The sequence below is a fragment of the Chiloscyllium plagiosum genome, unplaced genomic scaffold (genome assembly GCF_037043375.1).
Source record: "Chiloscyllium plagiosum isolate Xiang-an unplaced genomic scaffold, Cpla_swu_hap1 HiC_scaffold_28, whole genome shotgun sequence".
Lineage (NCBI taxonomy): Eukaryota > Metazoa > Chordata > Chondrichthyes > Orectolobiformes > Hemiscylliidae > Chiloscyllium > Chiloscyllium plagiosum.
Genome location: NW_028270166.1, coordinates 21,988,419 through 22,007,285, shown reverse-complemented (window position 1 = coordinate 22,007,285; position 18,867 = coordinate 21,988,419). Strand labels below are relative to the sequence as shown.

The window sequence follows — 18,867 nt, the reverse complement described above, 5'->3', positions numbered from 1 at the left end:
GTTGCTCATGGGGCGAGTGAGCCCAACGTGGCAGAGAGCGAGGTCCTCCAACATCTGCAGCGGCAGACGGCAGACAGCAGACAGCCTGAGGCTGCCGCGATTGAGTACTGTGTGATCTGGAGGTGAGGCCCAGCGCAGTCTGCTTGAAGGACTGGAATACTGTAATTATTTTTCTAATTTATTCCTAAGATCCTATATCTAGGACCTTTGTACATAATATGGCAAGGTAAATGGAGACTTCATAAACTTTTCACTGCACTCGAATACATGTGACAACATATATAATTATACTTCTACTCAAGTAAGCAGCACTTAAAAGCACAGCAAACCCCTAATACAACTCTGAAGAATCAGCCTATACTATGTTCAAATCTCTAAAGTGGGCTGAACCCACGGTTTTACAATTAGCCATTAATAACACTAAAGTAGAGCTTTTTAGTTTTCTAGAAATGTTGAAACTTTTTTACACATATTATTTCAGTCACTTCAGGTTCACACATACAAATAAATTAAGAGTACCAACACTCTGATGTAGCCGGTTACGATTCAAGCTGATGTTATTACTGGACAAAATCAGATCTCAGCCTGAAATATGCCTTGATAAATCATACAGATTTATTAAAACTTTAAAAAAGATCTTCCACCAAAACAAAAATACAATGCTACAGATTCAAGTTTCACAATTAAAGAATGTTATAATACAAAAGAAATGAAGATAAAATAGAAGAAACCAAACTATTTATAGATGGCACAAGTTTAAAGATTTTAAAACACACAGTAAAATACAACCCCATTATTTTAAAAAGCAGTTCTTTACAGTACTTGGAAATAGCGAGGACTGCATCATCAAAGTGGGTGGCACGGTGGCTCAGTGGTTAGCACTGCTGCCTCACAGCAACAGGGTCCCAGGTTCAATTCCAGCCTCAGGTGACTGTCTGTGTGTAGTTTGCACATTTTCCCAGTGTACTCCGGTTTCCTCCCACAGTCACAAAGATGTGCAGGTCAAGTGAATTGACTATGCTAAATTGCCCATAGTGTTAGGTATATTAGTTAGAGGGAAAAGAATCTGGGTGGGTTACTCTTCGTAGGGTCTGTGTAGGCTGGTTGGGCCGAAAGGCCTGTTTCCACACTGTAGGGAATCTAATCTAATCAAATCAAAATAAGGCCATACACAAACTTGTGGAAGAAAATCTCATCTCCCACCTTGGGAGCTTACAAATTTATGGCCTCAACATAGAATTCACCACCTTCCAAATCTCCCCACCCCAACCTAGGTCCAGCCCTCCCTCTCCATCCACCCCCTTGACCTGACCTAACCTATCTATCTTCCTTCCCACCCATCCACTCCAATATTCCCACTGACCAATCTCAATCACCTCCTACTTGCATCCACCTATTGCCATCTGACCTACCTTTCCCCCAGCCCCAATACCCCCACCTCATTTATTCCCCCTCCCCAATTCTGAAGAAGGATCCTGCCTAAAATGTCGACTCTCCTGCTTGACCTACTGCGCTTTTTCCAGAGCCATATTTTAATCAAATCTTTACAGTACTAATACCAGACAGAATTCCCTGGTCTTTCTCATCTTGGAGGGCCTAATTGTACTGTGGCTTCGACATCACATCTTGAAAGTCCGATAATTTCTACACGGAACCTTCATACAACTGGGCTTAGAGACTTTCTCAGCTTAAAGTAGCTTCAAATACTTGAGGTCTAGAAGTTCTAGACTAAACTCCTTCCAGGGAGGTAACAAATTTCTGAACAGTCCTAAACTACCTCAATTTCTCAGGAGCATCTATTTTACACAGCCAGCTTCAGCAAAGACATTTGTAAAACTTCTTAAAATTCATTTTAATTCAAAGTCTTTTTTCCAAGCTCCAAACAATCCAGAATCTTCGATAATGAAAACCCGATGCACTAGATTGTTTACATGTAAGCTTTCTCAAATTAATCAAAACCCCCTTACATTCAAAAAGATTTCACACTAATATTTCAAAAGAAATCACCATGGCTACACAAATATTTACAAGTTAATCATTAATCCCCAGAGAGACAGATCAAAATCCACAAATTACTGATTGAAATCCAAACTCTAAATGATCGTTAAATATATATAAATCACACACTTTACATCAGAACCCTCACTTTTTACCATGCTATAAAAATCATCCTCAGCCAAGGACTTTCCAGATAATGAGTCAAGATTAACATCAAGTGAAAAGAAAGTGCGCTCAGGAAGTGACCAAAGAAATCAAACATGTAATATGTTTGACAAATTAAACAAAATTTCTTGAAGTGACCAAATGAATTAAACAAGTAAACATAGTGCATATGGAATTTTGAGGGCATCCCACAAAGCTACTCAGAAGACTTGTTATAAAATGATCAAGTGTATACAGAGGAACCTCGATTATCTGAACGAGATGGACAGGCAATATTTCGTTCAGATAATCGATTACTTGGTTAATCGATTAAATGCCTTTCCTCTGGGGCTCGGAGTTTTTAAAGTCTGCTCCCTGTTCAGGAAATGAGGCAGCAGCAGATCACATGCTCCCCCCCGCCCAACGCTGCTCTCCGCATGCCCTTAAAACCTGTCCAACACCAACCCCCCACCTCCCCCCCAAACCCTGTCCAACACTGTCCCCTACCCACCCGCCTTTCCATCCCCTCTCCAGGGCAGCTGGACTGGACACCTTCAACAAGACTGCTGCTGCTGCCTTTGTGGGGCAAGTTTCCAAATAGCACATACACACACAACATTTTATTGCAACATTTTGACAAGTTCCACCTTTACCCTGTACAGGACAATGTTGCAGAGATTATCTGGGGAAGGGAGGTTTAGGGTACACCTCTCTGTAGAACTCCAGGGAAAGTGTGGGCAGAGAGGGAGGGCTGAAGGTCAGTCATTTGGAGACGGTGCCTGTTTAATCATTGTAAACAAAAGACACAATCAGTGTTGGAAATACGTCTGAGGTAATGTTTCTATCAGGACCTTGCAATCTCCTTCGAATAATCAGATATTCGGATAATCGAAGTTCCCCTACATATAATACTTTTGGAAATGTGAAAAGAACAAGAGGGTTTGTTAAGAGAAATTAGAATAACAGAAGCTGTACAGATTGGAAGTCCCAAATTCCAGAGATCAACTGGAAATATTTTTCTTTGTACACAGATAATTGGAGTACTGTATTGGAGAAGAATATCAACTTATAATGTTAACATTGTACAAGAAAGGCAAACAGTAAAGTGATTGTAAAATATTTCAGGGCGCAACAAAGATTACAATAAAAATGAATGTGGAGAACTGTGTGCAATAATTTTATTACCATAATTATATCTTTTTCTTCAATATAAAGGTTTATTGATTTTCAAATAGTCAGTTCTTCTATTACACGATGGTTGCATTCTTTTGCAACATCGTGTTATAGAAAAATTGTGCTTTAGAAATAGCACTTAAAGTATCAGCAATGTGATTGTGTTACAGCCAACACACATTTTAAAAGCTCATGCTTTAGAAACAGCTTCCCAGATTCATCAATTGCATTACAGCAAATTTGCATTACAGTTACTACCTCAGAATTTCAGTAATTAAAAAGGTCTTAAACTAGGGGGAAAGAAAAGTACAAAGTGGTCACCATCAATCATTTGACCAGAAATTGGCCAAGTCGCAAATGACTTAGAGTTGGTTAGTTCAGTTGGCTAGATAGCTAGTTTGCAATGTAGAGTGATGCCAACAGCGCAGGTTCATTTCCCTCATTAGCTAAGAAAACCACTAAGATCCCATTTCGTCTACCTTGAAATGTTGCAACCCTCAGGTTGTTACCACCAGTCAGTCAATCCCTCTGCAATGCAACAGAGAAACTATAGCGACTTAATCTTCCATCTCTGGAATACGTGGCCCATTGTAGCAGCCTCCTAGCTGCCCAAACACTGATAGATTGCTAACTTGAACAACAAGCGATGCTGGGTACACTGGTCAAGTGAAACACTGAAATATCAAAAATTCTACACCAGGCAGTGCAAACATAGCAGTAAAGTGCTCATGATATTAACATAATATAAAAGGCAACAGTTTTATTCTGCCCAGACACCCTCAACAATCTATACATGAAACTAAGGACAGCCCAGACAGAAAGGTACCGGGTCCTACTACATAAAAGAAACTGACAGTAGCATGCTATCTAAATGATTGACTCTTGTTTAAAACTATTAAGTATATTTCCTTGATTGGCCAGAACTATAGAAAGTTCCAGAAAACCATCTAAAAAGTATAAAAACATATCTCTTTTGGAACCATCTGAGAAGACCAGCATGGCAAAAAGCAGAGATTAGCTGACCATCCAGAGAGAGAGGAAGAAAGCAACTTTGCAGACCCAGAGACACAGCCACAAGTAGAGTACCTGCGTAAATTTATGAGTGACTCCAGAAGTATTGTAACCTTAATGGGCCAAATAGGATTAGTGATAGTATATTTAGTATTAAAGATTTTTGTAGTTCTGTTCCTAATAAAGTGGGAACGTTGTGGTACCAGCTTGCATTCATATTGATTTGACCGCTTTAGTATTGTATAACACCTGGGTGAATTCTTTCATAACATTCTGGTTGGAGTTCTCTACAACTTGTTTAAACTGTAACAGACAACATCAGGTTCAAGTCCCATCAACTCCACAGGTGTGTAACAACATCTATGAAAAGGTCTATTGGAGAACAAAAATCCACTGATGTGAGATAAGCAAAGACAAAACTGAAATTATCATCAAAAGGCACAAACTTAGTATTCAGACAGAATACACAAAAACAAGCTTGTATTTCAAGGAACTACTTTTAAATATTACACGCTTTTACATAACATAAATGCATGACATGACATCTTTATTTATGTTCTCCCTAATTTCTTGTGCTGACTTCTGAGTTCTGTGCACAGTATGCTTAAAGGGAAGCAGGATCATATAGCTGAAAATGACCAAGTACACACAGGGTTTCCCAATGTCTCACGTCTGTGCAGTATTACAGTACAACACATTGCTAAGCAGATAATACAACTGATCTTTCTTTCACTAAGAAAATCTTGCAAGTACTCCTTACTGATCTAGACATTGGGTACCTGTATTTTAATTAGAGGTATAGCTTAGTGCTTAAACAAGGAATTTTGTTGTTGCAGTCAACAAGATGTGTAAAGTGAACCTTTCATGCCTCACCTGATTGCATACTTTCATTGCTTTTGTCACAATCAACTGAAAGATATAAAAGGATGTAAAGAAGCAGTAAATTATGGATTAAAACAGTACACCTTCAAGAAACTGTATAGATTGGGAAAATACAGCTTGAAAATAAACAAGCCAATAGTAATGATTTAGTAAATAGGAGGAAAGTAAGAACAAGTAGTAGTGTTAAATTTAAGTCAGGAGTTGGAACCGTAGTTCAGTTTTGAATACATTACAGAATGTACATCAAAGCTACTGAATATGGAGAGTAGGTTCAGGAGAATGACACACATAAATTCTTGGTCTCTTGGAATCAAGAAATATGAGGACCACGTAGGAAAATGGACTGACATCAGCCAAGATCATATTACTCAGAAAATGTTCAATGGGTCATATGATCTACTCCTGCTTCACATCTTGTACACTTTGCATGAAAAATTAGCTCTGGAGAACTGACGAACTGTGATTAATTCCATTGGATCAAATAAAGTGAAAGGAGACCATTGTGTTGTTTTTCAAAGCTACTAAGAATTGTTCTAAGGTAATGGTGGCTCAGTGATTAGCACTGCTGCTTCATAGTGCCAGGGATTCGGGTTCAGTTCCAGCCATTGATGGATGACTGTATGGATTGAGCTTGTATGTCCTCCATGTCTACATGGGTTTCCTCTGTGTGCTCTAGTTTCCTCCCACAGTACAAAGATCTGCAGGTTAGATGGTTTGTCCATGTGTCCAGCATGGTGAGAGATGTGTAGGCTAGGTGGAATAACCAAAGATTGCTGAGTAAATGAACAGAAGTTTTGAGGACTTTCTTTATACAGAATTGCTGGAATATAGGCATTCAGGTAGAAATCATTCCATTTTTGAGAAGAAAAATATTTAAACCAGATGCAAGGACTAAACTAAAGAATCGCAAATGCTAGAAATCTGAAACAATAACAGAAATTGCTGGAGAAACTCAGCAAGTCTGGGAGCATCTGTGTACCATGATTTGGAGGAGCCAGTGTTGGACTGGGGTCGACAAAGTTTAAAAAAATCACAACACCACGTTATGGTCCAACAGGTTTAATTGGAAGCACTAGCTTAAGAAACAGTTCGTCGAAAGCTAGTGCTTCCAAATAAACCTATTGGACCATAACCTGGTGTTGTGTGATTTTTAACTTTAACAGCATCTGTGGAGACTGAGCAGAGTTAATGTTGAGACCAGGGATCCTTCTCCGGAACATACATTGTTCCTTTTGACCTTTTCGTTATTGCTGTACAAAAAGTGTGCTTCAAAAACTGGAGAAAAAAAGATGCACTGCAGATGGATTTATCTAAATTTGTGTACAAAGATAATAATTACTTTGAATCTTATTTAAATTAGACTAATGACAATAGACCAGTGATCAAGTTTTTATAATTAGTTAGAGTTATTAGAAAGATGGAGGCCATTGCACACTTCTCAGATTCTGGAGCATAATGTTGATTACACCAACATTTGTTGGATCTGGACTGGCTGATAAGCTAAGAAAATGCAACCACAACAAAACCATGTGTAGTTTGAGGTCAAGTTACATGGACATTTCTTTCCCCAAACGTGTCACACCCTTTTTATTGACAGATATCAGTTATTGCAAAACAGTTACATAAGACGAGAAACATATCTCAGATAAACACACAAATGAACCTCATAACAGAAGTTTCCCGTTTTGTCGTTGGATCTAATGGTGACTCCATATAGAAACTGGCTGGCCTTGACACTTCAAAGACTATTACAGTACTGAATAACACACCCCAAACACAAACGTGTACAGGGAGGAAAGCCCTCCCACTTCCCCAAAGGGAAAGTCTGTTCAATAATATGATCCACAGTTTAGGCACAGCACCCAGATGGAGACCACCTCACTCTCACACAGAATAAAATACCCCAACATCAGGTATAACCAAGGAGGGTTCAGGAAGGAGACCCAGGCTCCACAAGACAGAGCTAGGAAACCTGCTGTTGCCGACTCACCTCGGTCGGCTGTTAGACACTGCCCGTCTCCCTCCGGCTTCTCCCTGGGCTTCTGGCTGCGGTGCCGAAAGTGACAATAAGGCCGGTTGCAGGAGCCGCCATCGCCGCTGCCACCGCCGTAAAAGGGGCACTCGATGCTGCGGAAAAACTCGGTGGAACGCAGCATTGTGCACTCGGGGCCCGGCCTCGGGGACAAGGCATAATCCCCCTCTCGGCAGAAGATAATGATTTGGTGGAGGGGAGATGGAATCGGAAGCCGAGGCGGCCTTCACGCTCGGGGACAACTCCTCCGTTCCTGTCCTCTCACCCCCTGAACACCGCCCGCCCCCCGCTGCCGCCCGACGCCGCCATCTTGGTTCCTGCCAGACTCTGACGTCAGTGAGGCCTACTCAACCACACGCGCATTTTGGAGCCATTGGTGGGGGGGAAAGATAAATAGAACAAAATTTACAGTTATATAGCACCGTTTACCACCCCAGAGCTGTTCCTCGGGGGTCCTCAATGATGATGAACACACCTTTAAAGTCACTGCTCTCACGTTGGAAGCACTGCAGCAAGCTCTGTTAAGTTTCATGACCAGATAGAAGCACAGAACATTCTGGAGAAACTCAGTTGGTCTGGCAGCATCTGTGGAGCGAGAAGCGACTTCATGACCGGATAATCTGTTTCTTCTTTGTACTGTTAGTTGGAGGATTTTTTTTACTAATTTGTAGGACATAGCCATCGCAAGCTGTGCCAACATCTATTGCCTGTCCCTAGTAGAGGAGTTGGTGGTGAGTTGCCTTCTAAACCTATCCTGTTCGTGTACCCATCCAGAAGCCTTTTAAATGCAATTGTACCTGCCTCCTTGGCCCATCTGATCAAGATCCTCTGAGATAATTTTCTTCACTGTCCAGTGCACCCTACCTATTTTGGTGTCATCTGCAAACTTACCAATCATGCGAAAATCATTTATATAAATAACGAAAAGCAGTGGACCCAACACCAATCCTTGTAGCACATCACTGCTCACAGGCCACCAGTCCAAAAAGCAACTGTCTACCCCACTTTCTGTTTCCTACCTTCAAGCGATTTTTGTATCCAATTGACTAGTTCTCTCTGCATTCCATGTGATCTGATGTTACTTACCAGTCTACCATGTGGAACCTTTTCAAACACTTTTCTGAAGTCCCTATAGACAATGTTTTCTACTCTGACTTTATCAGTCTTCTTTGTCACCTCTTTGAAAAACTCATTCAAAGTTAGAGAGATACAATTTCCCACACATACAACCATGTTGACGATCCCTAATCAGTCCTTGCCTTTTCCAAACGGATGGATACCTTGTGCCTTAGAATCCCCTCCAATAGGAGACAGTAAGGTCTGCAGATGCTGGAGATCAGAGTTGAGAGTGTGTTGCTGGAAAAGCACAGCAGCATCTGAGGAGCAGGGAAATCGACGTTTCAGACCGGAGCCCTTTATCAGTCCCCTCCAATAACCTACCCACCACGGACTTAAGGCTCACCAATCTTTAGTGTCCTGGCTTTTCCTTATAGCCTTTCATAAATAACGGCACCATATTATCAAATGACCATTCTTCTGCATGTAACCCGTGGTTGTCAATGATACAAATATTTCAACAAGGAGCCCAGCAATCTTTTCCTTAGCTTGAAGTTCTGGGAAACAGCTGATCAGGTCCTAGGGATTTATCTGCCTTAATGTGTTTTAAGACCTCCAGCACCTACTTTTCTGTAGCTGCCCTTATCTAGTGGGGAGTATTCCATTACTCTCAAGACTTGTGCCTTGTAGATGGCGGACAGGCTTTGGATGTCAGGACATGAGCCACTTGCTGCACTAATGTCTGACCAGCTCTTGTAGCCACTGTGTTTATATTGTGAATCCAGTGGAGTTTCTGGTCAGTGTAACTTCATGGATGTTTATGGCAGGGGATTCAGTAATAGTAACACCATTAAATATTAAGAGGTGGTGTTTAGATTGGCCTTTATTGGAGATAGTCATTGCCTGATACTTATATCAGGGATAACACCAGACTCATCTTTGAAATCATACTGTGGATCTATAAAAAATCAATTAAGATAGGCTTTGAATATTAAAAACCCATTGAAACAATGGCTGTTAACAGGACAGTGGTTAGTGTTACAGTGGAATGTCAACCTAGTCTTTTGTGCTCAGGTCCCGAAGTAGGACTCAAACAGTTTTTTTGATTCCAAGTGTTATGAAGTTGCAGGCGTATACTGTACCTTTAAGCGAGAGAGAATGCTGTTCTGAACTGAGAGCTTACAAGTGCCTGTGTATATGACGAGATGGCAGTCCTAGAGTGTACTGGAAAATTGAATATTTGTAACATTTAGCTGTGAAATGGACACCTGAGTTTTGGTTGTTGTTTTGATAACAATTCGAATTTAACCAATTAGTTCAAATTTTGCCCCAGGATGCAAAAATCCAGTTGAGTTGGAATTTATTATTTTGCCAACATCAAACCAATGAGACGATCCAATGTTGAGGGTATAGAAATGTGGGCAGAGAATTGAAAATTGGAGAGAGAGCAACTGCCATCAAGACAGAAACACATTAAGATCTAAAATCTTGCTGTCCAAGAAATTAGGAAACATTCTCTATCAAACGTACCTTTTTGATATGAAACATAAGTAAAAAGGAAGAAAACAACCCAAGAGATCCTCAGCCAGAAGAAGAAAAACATAGAAGATGACAGAGGCTGTGTGGTTTTGAAATTAAGTTGATGTAACTTTAATAAGTATCTTATTGGAACAGCATATTGCTATAGAGTTGGAGGCAGATAATAAGCAGTTAAAAGAAAGGGGAAGCTTAGAATTGCGAATACTTGCCTAATGTTCACTTTTAGATTTAAAAAATAAATTGGTATTATTTTCTTTAAATAGTGGAATTTATGAGTTCTTTGGCACTCATATTTTAACGGACTATGAGGCGAGGTAAGCTTTTCTGGGTGATTGGTTTTCTTAACAGAGGGGTTCACCCCTGTATCATAACACAAGAATTTATGGTACACAGAAAGATGACACCTTGCTGTGTACCATAAATTCAATGAGTCAAAAAGCACAGATATAAACTCTTTGGTTCCACTCATCTATGCAGGCCAGGTTTCCCAAACTTAAGCTATTCCCATTTACCTGCGTTTGGCCCATATCGCTCTGAAGCTATCCTATTCATGTACCATCTTCAACTTTTCTTTAATAAAATGATTTGTCATATTCGTTCTCCATGGTTTATATGATTGTCAAAATCAAGGAAGTACTTTTTTGAAAGCCTAATTCTGTTTCTGTTTCCACGGATTTTATCTGACCTGCTAAGTACTTCCAGCATTTTTATACATGTTTATACTTGAAATTTCCAGTATCAGTAATTCTTTTCCAAAAACATTTGGGAGGTTTTAGGGGTGATTTGGTATATGGGTTCACCGCTACATTATGATATAAGTACAACTAGACTGCATCATCAGTGATGTGACGTGCCCACTTAGAAGAAAGTTCTGGTGGAATTCAGCCCAACCCAACAATGCCAATGTATATAGCGTGTACAGTTAATAAAGATTTGTCAGTTTTCACAAGCATGCTGTCCAGTCCACATTTGTCTAAAATCAACTATAACCTGGTGTTGTGTGATTTTTAACTTTGTACATTCCAGTCCAACACCGGCATCTCCAAATTATGATATCCCAGAAACTGCATGTGATATTAATGGTGATAGTGCTGTGGGTGTGCCTAAACTACCAAGGACTGCAATGATTCAGAAAGCTAGCTCAGAACAACCTCCTCCAGTGGGCGGCACGGTGGCACAGTGGTTAGCACTGCTGCCTCACAGCGCCAGAGACCCGGGTTCAATTGCCGCCTCAGGCGACTGACTGTGTGGAGTTTGCACGTTCTCCCCATGTCTGCGTGGGTTTCCTCCGGGTGCTCCGGTTTCCTCCCACAGTCCAAAGATGTGCAGGTCAGGTGAATTGGCCATGCTAAATTGCCCGTAATGTTAGGTTAGGGGTAAATGTAGGGGTATGGGTGGGTTTCGCTTCGGCGGGTCGGTGTGGACTTGTTGGGCCGAAGGGCCTGTTTCCACACTGTAATCTAATCTAATTTAATCTCCAGAGCAATTAGGAATGGGCTGTAAATACCAGCTTGGCCAATGCCATCCACATCTCATGAATGAATAAAGTTATGAAGGACAAAACTCACTTCTTAATGCAAACATAGAGAAGCAATGAAATCAGCTTTGCTTTTACCCTCACCAAACAACAAAAAATTCTGAACTGGAACATTCTGGTGTGTAAGGAAGTACAGATCTGGAAGTGGCTCTTTCTGTTTGGCCCACAGTAAGTCCTTGTGTATTTGTCGCAGATGTAATCATTATTTATAAGTTTAAATATGAAAATACAACATAAATATGGATTTGCAAAATTGAAAAATGAGTATTTCTGATAGATATCCGATAATACTTTATTAAAACAGATTTATGGCCAGACTGATAAATCATATTAATATTAGAGAATGGGTCTTCACGTCTGTTCCACTGTGCTGATTAGTAATTTAATTGCATCTACTCTATCCCTAAATGCTCTTGCCTACCAAATGTTTATCAATTTCAGTTTTAAAATTTCATTTGATCTTGTCTCAGCAGTCTTTGGGGAGGAGAGGTCAGGTTTTCCACTATATTTTGTATGAAGAGTTGTGTTTTGGCATTAATCACATCTGAACTCTAATTTTTTAAGATGTGTTCTCTTTTTCTTGACTTTACCACAAAGTCACCAGAATTTTTCAGGAGTCTCTCACACATGTGCTTGCTCTTTAAAAAAACCTCTCTTTGTATATAACATATACGTGTACTGTTGTTTCACAGAAAACTACAGTTGACTTTTCTCTTTTGGGAAGGAGAGAGGGAAAAAGACCAATAATAGATTCTTCTAGCATTTATTTTAAAAAGTAGGACATCTACCTTCAAAAGTATCTTTTTTATAATATTCTTTGTTGACAATGTTTACATATTCTAAATAGTACAACTACTTTTAGCATTTCCCTAGCATCAGATTTCTCAATATTCAGGAGGATTATTTGAAATGAGCTTTTTTCTTCAAAAGTAAGCAATTTAATTGGAGTTGCTATAGGAAATATTCATCAAATATTTTATTGATCTTGTTTGCATTTATTAGCCAATTTTACTTTTCTTGTTATGGTAAACAACAGTAATATAAAATATTGAAAACTATGGGATTTGAAGTTTCTGTAGATAATATTCCACATGTGGCCTGTTGCTTTAAAATATGTTTGGAAGAAGTTTTAGTAAAAGAGTAGCTTATTTTACTGTACGTGTATGTATGTGTATGAGAGAAAGACTACTTTTGTTATTGCGTAATTATGTCATTTTAAATTGTATAGCACATTCTTCAGTCATGTGCTTTTGGCTTTGTCTGAACACATAAGTGCCAAACATGTAGCTGACCAATCTTCCAAAACCTGAGGTGAACGTGTTTGACTACACAGCACCTCCTTGAACTTGACTGAGGAGCCTTAGCACATTAAGTCTGCTCTTTAATTTGAATATAGTCTGGTTCAGAAACTGGCACAAGCATGTGATTACAAATATCTACATTGTCACAATATACCATGCATGAGGGATAAAATTGTCTTACAATATAAAAATAAAGCAAATAATCAACATTTTCACTTAGATTAATTAAACTAATAATTTAGAATATGTTCCTTTGATATGCCATGATTTTGTTTGGTTATTACAGAAATAATCCTGGTTTCATAGCTGTATTAAAGTACAGCTCGTTCCTGATTAATATAAAATGATGTTAATGGACTGGTTGCACTCAGTAACTAGATTGCAAAACAATAAAGTGACTAATGAACCATATGGTATAGTTATTTATATTCGAACCACAAACTAAAAGAGAAAATGGTTAACTGCATAAACTAGACAGGTATGTAGGCTGGGTTCATAGTAGCAACATAAAGCAGGCTAAAACTATTCCACCAGGAGCTAAATTTATTTGGCAAATAGCTTGTACATACAGATCAGCAAGTCCCATAGCTCAAACTCTCATCTGTGCTGACTAGCTGATTTCAGTTGGGATGTCTCATTAAAAAAATACGTTTAGTCAAGGAAGATCAGTTAGTGTAGCAGCTCCTGATTGCCAGTTAGAAACCTCTTGTGGAAAGCCCATGTTGGATGAGGATGACATTAAGTTAAACTATTTCTCCTTCAATCAAATTTATGACTGACACACATTGTCAAAGTTCAGACAACACAGAATTGTATTTGATAAAGACCAGCTGCGTTTAAAAAAATTTAGGAACAGGACACACTTTTCCTTCTCAGCTGGAGACTGCTGATTACAGTTAATTCCCCCTTTTAAATTCACAAGTTGTGCAGAGAGGCTGAAAGGTATCCATTATAAAATCTCTGCTTAAGAAGAAAAGAATAGATCCAGTAAATACAGACCATTTGTTCCTAAATCAACTGTTGGAAAACATATAATCCATATTTTAAAATCAAATTAGTCAGCACGTACAGCGAATAATGAGAGGTAGCCAGAGTTTATTTGTTAAATTCAAGATTTGGAGGTGCCTGAGTTGGACTGGGGTGGACAAAGTTAAAAATCACACAACACCAGGTTATAGTCCAGCAGGTTTAATTGGAAGCACTAGCTTTCGGAGCACTGCTCCTTCATCAGGTGGTTGTGATGAGGCAGCACCTCGAAAGCTAGTGCTTCCAAATAAACCTGTGTGATTTTTAACTTTGTTAAATTCAAGACATCTTTGAAAATATTACTGAAGTGAATCTCTATGACTCTACAACATTTATATAAATAAAGGAAATACAGAAAATGCAGCATATATAGATTTTCAGAAGATGCTCAAAAAGGATACTATTTATAAGAATGCAGGCAGTGGTCTAGGAGGAAATTTGAATACTTGATAAGAAACAAATTATTAAACTGAATAGGGTTGTTTCACATTGAAGACAAATTGGAAGTGGCAAACTCAGCATTGGATACACAATTGTCCATGATATCATGGATGTTTTGGATTTGGACCTTTGGGACACAATATCAGAACTTAATGACAACACAAAAATTCAAGTTTGTTACGTTGTGAAATGGCAGGCAGTTGACATATGAAATTTGAAGTTGCAGTTCATTTACTTGGAAAAGCACAGAATCGATACATAAATTCAATATAAAGATCCCAAATGTATAGAGGAATATAAGAAACAATGGTAAGTAAGTATAATAATTCCTTGAAAGTGTGAATTGTAGGAAAAGTGATTCAAAAAGAGCACAATCAAAATCAGAAATTGCTGGAAAAGCTAATGAGGTCTGGCAGCATCTATGGAGAGAAGTCACATCACCAAAAACTAGAATCCAAGTTCATCAGGGTATATGGAAGACAAATATTCCTTGATTCAAAGGGAATGGAATATAAGATTAGAAAACTGTACAAGGCATTATTCAGACCATACCTGGAATATTGTGAGTAGTTTAGGTTCCCTTATCTAAGGAAAGAAATATTAGCATTGGAGGCAGTCCAGCTAAGGTTCATTAGGTTGATCCCCAGTGTATAGGGATTTTCTTCTGAGGAGAGGTTGAGTATTCATTGGAGTTTGGAAGAATGTGAAGACACATTGAAACACAAAATTCTTCAGGGTATTCACAAGGTAGATGCTTAAAGGTTTTTTTCTTTTTGTGGAGAGTCTAGGATGAGAGGCATGACCTTAGTGCAAGGGTTCCCCATTTAAAACAAAGATGACGAGGAGTTTTTCCATCAGAATAGGGAATCTGTAGAATTCTTTACTGCGGAGGGCTGTCAAGGCTGCTTCGTTTAAGTATATTCAAGTCTGAGATAGATAGATTTCTAATCATTAAGAGAATCAAAGCATAAAGGCATGAGATTGGACTTAAAGATTATTCGATCAACCATGATCTAATTGAAAGGCAAGGCACACCCAATGGATTATAGGAGGTGGCATCAGGCTCTCACTAGCTTTCCAACCAGCAAGTACCACATTCATCAAATTTCACTCATTGAGTTCAATCAAACTACTTTAGGAGTATTTCCATCATTGAACCTTCTGTATTTCAGTGGTACACTGTGCAACTATGACTTAGACATTTAGTTTGCATACATTTTGGCTAAAATTATATGTATTTAATGATCTACAATGGGCAGAACAGGTCTGCAACAATACGTGGAAAAGTATCCAAACCTGAGCAGAACAGTGGAAGCTTACACATACCCATCCCTCTCCAATGTATCAAAATCAGTTATTCCTCCTCAGAGGTTAATTCCATCAATCTATTCCCCATTGTGTTTCAGATTCCTCCAGCATATTAATTATTCCCTTCTCTCCTTTGTGATATAAGAGAAGACAGTTATGTGATGGACAATCTTTCCCCATCTTTTCAAGGTTAGGTTGGTTTCTAGAATTTTCTGCCTTCAAAACTTTGGTATGCTTGAATCAAAAATCATCCAGATTCTGTTTGCTAAAATAATTTTCTTTCCCCACACTGAGAACAAGAGCTTCCATTTACAGCATTTTAATTGTGCATCTGCCAGGGCCCAAACGTTAAGCATGCATTCTGAAAAACAAATACCTTCTATTGTAACTTGCAGTCTGTTCAAGGTTTATGCAAGATTTGCAGTTGCAAAGAATATCTTGGTGCAAGGTGCACTAAACCCAAAATAGAATAGCCAGAATACAAAATGATGAATTGCAAAACATAATAATGAATAAATGTGTAGTATGTAACAGATGTTTCAACAGAATTTAGCTTTAAAGATTTTTGTTCTTTAAAAATAGTAAAGATGTGTTTTGCAAATGCACCGAAAGGGCCTGTACTGTGCTGTATTGTTTTATTTCAGATCACAAACTGTTTTCAGTGTTTTGTGTTATGTTAAGCAAGGTTGGACAGGTTGTATGCGTTGTACTTCTGAATTAATAGTGAATGAATATAATGGTCTAATTGTTGTAAGTAGTTCAATTCTGAGTTTAGAGTAATTCCACTGTTTGTTGAGAACAACCCAGCCAACCATGATATTTATTCAGCTGTTAGCTCTTACACCAGCTATGTAACCACTGAAATGTTAAGGGCTTTGTAGTAAAATAGAGTCATAGAGATGTACAGCACAAAAACAGACCCTTTGGTCCAACCCGTCCATGCCGACCAGACATTCCAACCTAATCTAGTCCCTTTCACCAGTACCTGGCCCATATCCTTCTAAACCCTTCCTATTCAATACCCATCCAGTTTTTGCCTTTTAAATGTTGCAGTTGTACCAGCCTCCACCATTTCCTTTGGCAGCTCATTCCATACATTCTCTGCATGAAAGATTTGCCCTTTCGATCCCTTTTAAATTTTTCCCCTCTCACTCTAAACCTATGCCCTCTAGCTCAGGACTCCCTCACCCCAGCGAAAAAACCTTGTGTATTTACCCTATCCATGCCTCTCATGATTTTATAATTCTTTATAAGGTCACCTCTCAGCCTCCAACACTCCAAACACCCCAGCATATTCAGCTTCTCCCTCTAACTCAAATCCTGCAACCCTGGCAACATCCTTGTAAGTCTTTTCTGAACCCTTTCAAGTTTCACAACATCCTTCCTGATAGGAGCGAGATCAGAATTGCACGCAATATTCCAAAAGTGGCCTAACCAATATCCTATGCAGCTGTAACATGACCTCCCAACTCCTACATTTAATGATCTGACAGTAAAGGAAAGCATACCAAATACCTTCTTCACTATCCTATCTACCCACAACTTTACTTTCAAGGAACTATGAACCTACACTCCAAGGTCATATTAATTGGAGCAATCCATTCAATTTGACGAAGGGCGTGGGCTACAGTCAATCCTAGGGATCATCTCAATTAAAATCAATGGATTATTAGTCTAAGTACTTATACAGGAGTCCCTGATTAATGAACATACAACTTTTCAATGCTTGTACTTATGAACGTGATCCCATACAGCAGTATCATTTTAAAGATCTGGCATATGAACATTTCCTTGTATTTACATACTGCATTATAGTTCCCACTTGCATACAAATCAACTTGCAGACTCAAAAATGGAATCTGTTTATAACCTAGGGACTGCCTGTAATAAATAATTCTTGTTCAGTACAGAAACCTGTTCCATGCTTCCTATGAACTACAGTCATAAAGTCAGGTAAATTGGGGTACGACTCTGGGATTAGTGGGGCTCAATTGATAATGTGCCACCCAGTGGGCCGTAATAGAAAGAGGTTCAAGCATTGCAGATGTTGCCCATCAGATGTAACTTACAGTTAAGGGTGTGTGAGACATCTTATTAAAGATTGAGCTCTGTTTAAGTAGAAGCAATAACATTGCGGTTACTTCAGTACAGCAGAATTAAAATTCTGGAAGTCTTCATCCAACAGTCTTCATTACACATTCACCACATGGACTGCAGCAGTTCAAGGAGAATGCTCAACACAAACTTCTCAAATATAACAACAAGGCAACTACATCTCAAATTGATGAATATCAATAGCAGCCTTGCTAGTGATGCCCATATCCAGAGAACCTGTTTTTTTTGTAAAACATCTCAGTGACAAATACAATCCACTTTATCTTTGATTTCTTCACAAGATGGTAACATCTCCTTTATAATAATAAATTTCTGCTGCCAATTACCTATTTTTAGCTCTTGTAATCATACTGCCTGTTGTCATGTCTGATGGGATAATCGAGAAACATTAGTCAACTAATTTGGTTCACATTGAAGATCCTAATTAAGTACTTTCATACCCAGCTGTTGAATCTGTCCAAAATTCTTTTTTGTCTAAGTCATAAAGATCTTCAAATTATGCCCTTACTCAAGGGATGAAATTCCCATAGTAAGCCTTTAATTAGAGGAGAACAGTTTGAACAGGTAGCTCTTCATCTAATAAGACACACCTTTATGAAGGTTCTGAATCCCATAAGGTCTACTCTCCTTTGCAATAGAACCCACAACAACATAGCTTAGGGGCTTGATTTCAAAGTAATGTCTCATGAAAAATTACTGAAACTAATGAATGCAACAGACATGATTAATGCCTTAAACTGTCATTTCAACTGGAATGCAAATTAAAAATCTAATCTAATCGGAAAAAAAAGGATAGAATCTCTACTGGTGTTCCCCTATTTCCTGCCAGTGCATCAGTAGACATTCAGGAGAAGTTATTCAGAATGTTTGAATATTTGTGAAAATGTTTGACTGAATTATACGTGGAGAGTCATGATCATTTCACTTGACTTAGACAAATTTGTGTGCAGGAAGAGTTGCTGGCTGCACATTTTCAGCTCTGGCTTTCAGAGCTTGAAGTATAAATTATATTGAAATCACGGCAAAGCATGAAGAACTAGGAGTCTCTATCCCTAAACTGTGTATAAGATTTTGGGATATAGGCAAGAGACACAACAAAGAACACAACCACATCACCCAAAGAGGAAAACAGAATTGCTGAATTTGCTAGTGAGGAAGAAATTTGTTTACATGTTTACATCACTTCACTATAAGTTTAGGGCAGCAACACAGAGGTAATATATTTGCATCTTTGGTAACTTCGCTTTCCAAATGCACAGTGCAAGGAAGTATGTAACCCAACTAATCTTTAAGCACAGTCATGC

At 38.8% G+C, this 18,867-nt stretch overlaps 1 protein-coding gene across 4 annotated transcripts in view; it reads right to left on the bottom strand.

Annotated features, from left to right (window-relative positions):
* Positions 1-7,494, bottom strand: part of rexo1 (REX1, RNA exonuclease 1 homolog) — an 82,237-nt gene extending 74,743 nt beyond the window's left edge. For 3 of the 4 annotated variants that reach the window (XR_015751832.1, XM_087976038.1, XM_087976039.1), the window contains exons 1-2: positions 7,199-7,494; positions 5,200-5,235 (exon numbers count right to left, since the gene is read on the bottom strand). Coding sequence is in view for 3 of the 4 variants with exons in the window: in XM_087976038.1 (XP_087832164.1) it covers positions 5,200-5,235; positions 7,199-7,364 (202 nt within the window). In the remaining variant the exon portion in view is untranslated. The remainder of the gene's footprint in view (positions 1-5,199; positions 5,236-7,198) is intronic. The other variant, XM_087976040.1, reaches the window with a different exon arrangement.
* Between the last annotated feature and the right edge of the window lie 11,373 nt (positions 7,495-18,867).